The 7,500-nt window shown below is 30.5% G+C and overlaps 1 protein-coding gene across 3 annotated transcripts in view; it reads left to right on the forward strand.

The window, feature by feature from the left end:
- Positions 1–7,500, forward strand: part of LOC125039684 (solute carrier family 15 member 4-like) — a 13,101-nt gene that overhangs the window by 2,506 nt on the left and 3,095 nt on the right. For all 3 annotated transcript variants that reach the window (XM_047633884.1, XM_047633883.1, XM_047633882.1), the window contains 9 exons: positions 1,328–1,449; positions 2,102–2,196; positions 2,473–2,612; positions 3,375–3,493; positions 3,601–3,763; positions 3,907–4,069; positions 4,619–4,769; positions 6,933–7,049; positions 7,430–7,500. The exon at positions 7,430–7,500 is cut by the window's right edge and continues 56 nt beyond it. In XM_047633884.1, the coding sequence (XP_047489840.1) occupies positions 1,330–1,449; positions 2,102–2,196; positions 2,473–2,612; positions 3,375–3,493; positions 3,601–3,763; positions 3,907–4,069; positions 4,619–4,769; positions 6,933–7,049; positions 7,430–7,500 (1,139 nt within the window). In that variant the 5' untranslated portion in view covers positions 1,328–1,329. The remainder of the gene's footprint in view (positions 1–1,327; positions 1,450–2,101; positions 2,197–2,472; positions 2,613–3,374; positions 3,494–3,600; positions 3,764–3,906; positions 4,070–4,618; positions 4,770–6,932; positions 7,050–7,429) is intronic.

A 7,500-nucleotide genomic window follows, 5' to 3' on the forward strand; every position in this document is an offset into this window, starting at 1 on the left:
CTGTAATGACGTTTGAAGACTTAAAGACTATGGGATTGTTGTTCTCCTGAAATGTGAATGCTCAAGTTTAATTGGTATAGTGCATCATAGGTATTTCCAACTAATTTAAATCGCACTACAAAAGCATGATATACCTTCTTCTTGAATCCATATATGTGCACTCTCCCCTTTAGGAAAGGAGTGTACATACTTTGTGAATAAAACATTTTGATTAGTGGTGTCTGCAAAATATGAGTGAATATGAAAAATAAAGATGGTTAGTTGAGAATGGATATTTCTTGGTTATGGTCTCACCATCTCATAATTTTGGAATTGCATTTTCATATTTACTAAATTCATAGGTTAGCTAATTGGCTGATGAATTATGATTTTGTTCAGCCGTTTGTTACGCAGCTGTATGAGATTTACTTGTCCGTTATTGGCAGTTCTTTAGGAATGACACAATATCAATAGAAATTTTATGGTACGATGAGACCTGCATGTGGCTTGCAGTTGGCACATCAACATTTATAAGTTGCATGTAAACACTTCACGTTCTAGTTGCACATTCGTTCAGATTTCTTTCATTTATTACAGTCTGTTAATGTTATGCCTTAGTAGAGATAGAAATAGCATTAGGGTGGACACAAATGATGGTCTTGGTCATACATCATTACAAAAAGGTACCTTGAGTTGAGAAGACACTCCTTGGTTCACAAAGGGATTGTATTCCTGATGCCATTCCTTAAGCCATATGCATATTAAACAAGTTATTTTTATGTCTTTGTCTTAGTATTTATAACATGTAAAAAACTCCTAAACCAAGGTGTGTCTGCTTTGTAATTTGCTTAACCACAGCCACTAATTTCATTAATATTTCAGAAATGCTTTTCATTGATACTGCTGTTAATGCCTCTATCATCATCAATATTATTATTTCTAACATTTAAGTGCTACCTTGTCCTTTATTATTATTAATTCTTAAATAATGCTGTTAATGCCTTTATTATAATTGTTAATATCCTCACTAACATTACAATTCAGACTTGTTCATTTGTATTTTAAGTGTTAATCTTAAGTAAATTAGTTGAGTGAACCATTTTTAATTTATACTTTTTATGTTAATCTAGTGATCCTCACTGTATTACTGCTAGACTTCTTGATACAGAAGCTTATGCAACATTTGCTGTAGGTAAAAATTTAATGAAAGTTATTGGTCACTAAAAATACATGAGATTTTTTGTGCTCAGTCATTACTTCTCTAAACCATTAATAAAAACCTCAGTTTCCTATTTGTTGTTCCTTTTTTGTGCTTGAATGAAAAGTAAAATGAAGTCTATTTTCCCAGCCATGGATGCCAGGGAGGCTCGGAGGCAGACGGCTGCGACGGTGGTGATCTTGGTGGTGCTGACACTCGAGCGTCTTGCCTACTATGCGCTGGCAACCAACTTCTTTCTTTTCTTGAATAAGGTTTGTTTGTGTGTCAGCTGATCCCCATTTATCTAAATTATTATTATTATTATTATTAATATTATTATTATTATTATTATTATTATTATTATTATTATTATTATTATTATTATTATTATTATTATTATTATTATTATAATTTTTTTTTTTTTTTTTTTTTTTTTTTTTTGGGGGGTTATGATGATTGGCAAACTTTTGTCTTGTTTTCCGATTAGTTTATCATACTTTGTGGGCTGCTGTTGCTTTTTGGGAAGAGCTGTTTTTGTGGCTTGGATATCCGTCTGTTTTCCATGTCCTTGTGCATATTTTGTACCTTTTGAATCTGAGTTTATTTTTAAAGTCAAAGACAGTTACTTTGTTCATAATACTGAGTTTATTTTTAAAGTTAAAGGCAATTACATTATTCATAATACTTTTTGCTGATGTGCATTGATGTAACTTAGTAATTTTTGACATGTTATATTTTTTTGTTATTTATTTTTTTAAAGATTTAAATGTGATGGCAAATGTTAAGAAGGGAAATATGCTTATCAATTCTGGGCTTGTAATGTGGAGGAAAAAAAATTGTATTTTATACTCCTGTACACTTTTGATATTGATTGTAATTTTCTTTTAGTATTGGCACGTGACCTACTTTATTGTAATGTTTCAGGGGCCTTGGGACGGACAGGCATGGGACTCCCTGGATGCCATGAATGCAGTGTTTATCCTTGCGGGCGTGTCCTATGTGTCTGCTCTGCTTGGGGGGTGAGTGCTCTCGGAGAATAGGATTTGTTTGATTGGAATTATATTGAGAATAAAGTGATTTTCAAGGAATTTTGGTTGGATATTTAAGAGTTTGGAGCTTCTTAGAGAGCTGTCTCAGAATATGTATCCATTTTTTTGGTATGCAGTAGAAATTTATGGGGCCAGACTTGAAAGATAATTTGTAAAGAATATTTAATAGAACACTTAGCAAGATTATCTGTTCCTGTAGTGAATTTACTCTTTTTTGTGTCAACGTCATGTGTTTTTCCTCTTCAGGTATATCTCAGATGCAAAATTTGGACGCTTTAAAACAATGGTAATGGGATTCCTGCTGTACATCAGTGGCTACATTCTCCTCACCCTGATGGCTGTGGACAGGTTACCACGCGCAGTTTGCTTCAGCGATAAGGGATGGGGTGAGATTTTAAGCCTTTCTTGTCTTCATCTAAATCTAATTATACAAAGACAGGGTTTTCCCAGTACATCATGGATGTTTTTGTAGTTAAAAACAATGGGTTAGTAACAGTTGACAGAAAGCTTGCGAAGGATTTATATTATTTCATATTCACTGAATTATGTGTTACTCAGGCATTAGTTTCTCACATAGTCATATATAAAGAAAAAGCTATACATTCATATATCATTAGTATTTGCTGTTAATGTAAAGAACTGATTTTTTGGTATTAACCCAATGCTGATGGGCTAAGCCTATTGGCATCATAACAAACCGCTCGGTCTGCAGGATACAGCTGTACTCCGTGGTGATGTGCCAGAGTGCTTGGAGTAGGATGTTTGGCTTGATGTAGTGGACTCCCGTGCCCAATGTCTGTTTGTTGCCACTAATGTCCAGAATGTAGAATTTTGATTTATTTTCTTCACCTGTTAGTGTTGGGTTAAAGGGGAAAACCTGTACAGAAATTTTAGGAATTAGGTAAAGAGATAATGTCAAATACGCCTACTAATTGACTGGTTAGGTGCTTGTAAAACTGTCTGTATGTAAACACAGGTAATAAACTAAAATCACAATTGATATGGCATATATATTTGCCCTCTCGACATCAACAGATTAAATGTTTAACTGAGATTAAGCTTTAATTAACAGAATATGATATTTAATTAACAGAATATGACATCAAATCTATAAAACCATCATAATATGTATTTTTTTTTTCTCACAGGTGACTCAGGTGATAATGCCAATGCTCCATGCAAAGTTGCAGTATACATATCTGTCACTATTGTTGGTTTGGGTGTTGGCATTGTTAAGAGCAACATTGCACCCTTTGGGGCTGAGCAGGTTGGTCTATGTTCTAAACGACAGATGAAATATAAAAAAAAAAGTAATATGACTTTTGTATGAATTATTCCATTGTGTTTTCTTCAACCAGCACTTTTCCCCCACAGCTGAGAACTGCAAATCCACAAAAAACAAGGTCGTTTTTCAACTGGTTTTACTGGTGCATCAACTTGGGTAGTTTGGTGGGAGTTGGCGTCATCACGTACATTGAACAAGACAGCCCGGGGATATGCACTAACGGTTTCTTCTGCGGTTACCTCATTGCCACGGGTGAGTCTCGGAATTCGTTTGCAGGATTACGGTTAATGTTTAGTATTGTTTAGGTCATGTTTAGTTTAGCCTTATATACTATTATTTGCTAGTCGTTGGTATATTTACGTAGTAATTATGATTTTTTCCCTTTCTTTTCGCAGTATGTCTTGTTGTGGCATTGATTTTGTTCATTGTTCTGCTGCCTTGCTATCACATTGTGCCCCCCGAGGGAAGTGTCCTCGGAAACATCCTCAAGATCATCTGGGAGTCGCTATGTGCCCAGGTCCGGCACTGGAGGTACAGGCACCGCAACCCCGCAGCGAGGCAAGTTCTCAATTTCCTGTTTTTGTGATTTAGTATTTGTGGGGTGGATTATTTTATTGTTTGATTGTTTGTTTGTTTGTTTACTTATTTAGATATTTATTTATTTAGTTTATTTGATTTTTATTTTATTTATTTATTTGTTTGTTTGTTTGTTTGTTTGTTTGTTTATGTATTTATTTATTTATTTATTCATTCCATTCATTCATTCATTCATTCATTCATTCATTCATTCATTCATTCATTCATTCATTCATTCATTCATTCATTCATTCATTCATTCATTCACTCATTCATTCATTCATTCATTCATTTTTATTTTTTATTCTTAATTTTTAGTATGTATTTATTACACTGCTTTTTTTCCCTAGGATTTCTATCCCTTGTATTATGAACTTTGATTTGCATTATTGAGAAGTGTGTATCTTCTTGATTGTGGCAAATGTATGTCTGTTTCAAAATCCTGTGAAATACAAGGAATAAGTGCATCATCATCTTGCATTGTAATTATTGCATATATAAACCTACTTTTATTGTCACACTTCTCTGCAGCCCCCTCCAGCTGGAACCCAGATTCCTCGATCGCGCGAAGATCCGCTTCGGTGGTTCGTTCCACGAGTCTGCTGTGGATGATGTTCGATCTCTAGGGAAGCTCTTGAATGTTTTCACCGCTCTGATTCCATACTGGCTTGTTTACTTCCAGGTGAGGGAGAGAGTTTTTAACCTTATGGGGGAAGACTTTTCAGTTTATATATATATTAATGTATATATGTATATATATATATACATATATATATATGTATGTATATATATAGATATATAGATGTCTATATATGTATATATATATGTATGTATGTATGTATGTATGTATGTATGTATGTATACATGTATGTATGTATACATGTATGTATGTATACATGTATGTATGTATACATGTATGTATGTATACATGTATGTATGTACGTATATATGTATGTATGTATATATGTATGTATGTATATATGTATGTATGTATATATGTATGTATGTATATGTATATATATAGATATATAGATGTCTATATATGTCTATATATGTATGTATGTATGTATACATGTATGTATGTATGTATATATGTATGTATGTATATATGTATGTATGTATATATGTATGTATATATGTATGTATGTATATATGTATGTATGTATATATGTATGTATGTATATATGTATGTATGTATGTATGTATGTATGTATATATGTATGTATGTATATATGTATGTATGTGTATGTATATATATAGATATATAGATGTCTATATATGTCTATATATGTATGTATGTATGTATACATGTATGTATGTATGTATGTATATATGTATGTATGTATATATATATGTATGTATGTATATATGTATGTATGTATATATGTATGTATGTATATATGTATGTATGTATATATGTATGTATGTATATATGTATGTATGTATATATGTATGTAAGTATATATGTATGTAAGTATATATGTATGTAAGTATATATGTATGTAAGTATATATGTATGTAAGTATATATGTATGTATGTATATATGTATGTATGTATATATGTATGTATATATGTATGTATATATGTATGTATATATGTATGTATGTATATTATGTATATATGTATATATGTATGTATGTATATTATGTATGTATATTATGTATGTATATATGTATATATGTATATATGTATGTATGTATGTATGTATGTATGTATATATGTATGTATATATGTATGTATATTATGTATGTATATTATGTATGTATATATGTATATATGTATATATGTATGTATGTATGTATGTATGTATGTATATATGTATGTATATATGTATGTATATATGTATGTATATATGTATGTATATATGTATGTATATATGTATGTATATATGTATGTATATATGTATGTATATATGTATGTATATATGTATGTATATATGTGTGTATATATGTATGTATATATGTATGTATATATGTATGTATATATGTATGTATATTATGTATGTATGTATATATGTATACCTGTATATATGTATACATGTATATATGTATGTATGTATGTATATATGTATATATGTATGTATGTATATATTTGTATGTATACACTTATATATATTTATATATATAAATATATATATGTTTAGATTAGTATATATATGTATATATGTATATATATTACATATTTACATATATACATATATATATATTATATATATGTATACATTATATATATATATGTATACATATGTATATAAATATAATGTATACATATGTATATATTTATATATATAGTATACATATGTATATATATAGAGTAGTTTTATCTTTATTTATTCTATAATAAATCATAACAAAAGCTACATCAAATACCAATTTGTCTGTTTTATGAAAAGTAAGTAACTTATGTAATGAAGAAAATTCTTTCTTTTATCTTTTTTTTTTCCTTTTTAGATAATACTAAAAAAACATGATCATGTCTGTGTTATGAAAAGCATGTAATAAATGTAATTAAATGAATAATTTCTCTTTTTTACTTTATAATAAGTTTCTAAAATCTGAAGAGTTTCTTCCAACATTAAGTATCTTTTATAGAGTTTACTTGCACTTTCCTGCCGATATTGATAATCTTTTATGATCTGTACAGTGACGCATAATAGATATTACACTTATTTCTCATACAAGTGAATGCAAAAGGGATTAGAAGCCTATGTAAAGGTGTTCTTTGTACCTTCAGTGGATTAAGTAGGATTTGACAAGCATTATAGGGTTTTATCATTAACATAATTATCTGATATTTTCAGGGATGCATGATACATAAATTTTATCGTGCTTTTCATTTTTACAGATGGAAACTAGCTTTCAGGCCCAGGGACTTCACATGCGCTTTTCCATCCATGGTGTCAACAGCAGTAACGAGTCAGCATTGATGGAAGAACTCGAGATTGAGAGGACGAGATTCAGTGTACGAAACCTTTCTTGCTCCTCGGACCAGCTGATGGTTCTAACGCCTTTAAAAAGTGTCCATTGTGTTGTATGATACAAGTATTTCAAATTAGTGGGGACTTATTTTGTTGTTGTGATTTGAGGATTTCCAGTATGCAGTGAAGTGTGAATATTTTGGTTAATGATAGTTGTAAATGCTTAGTGATTTTGGATATTTTATAAGTGAATTTATACTGCTTGTAGCCTGCTTATATACTCCCTAAATATGGACCGTTTGTCAAAAATTTAAGTAAAGGGTAATCGGGTGGGTTAGGATGATGTTAATTTTGCTGAAGAGGAAGGAATTAAGACTATTTTTTTTCATGACTTTATTTTTTTTTTTTTTTTTTACATTTGCAGATACCAGCGGCGTGGCTTACGCTCTTTAACCAGCTGTTCCTCATCGCAGCCATTCCAGTCCTTACCAGCTT

The sequence above is a fragment of the Penaeus chinensis genome, chromosome 27 (assembly GCF_019202785.1).
Source record: "Penaeus chinensis breed Huanghai No. 1 chromosome 27, ASM1920278v2, whole genome shotgun sequence".
Lineage (NCBI taxonomy): Eukaryota > Metazoa > Arthropoda > Malacostraca > Decapoda > Penaeidae > Penaeus > Penaeus chinensis.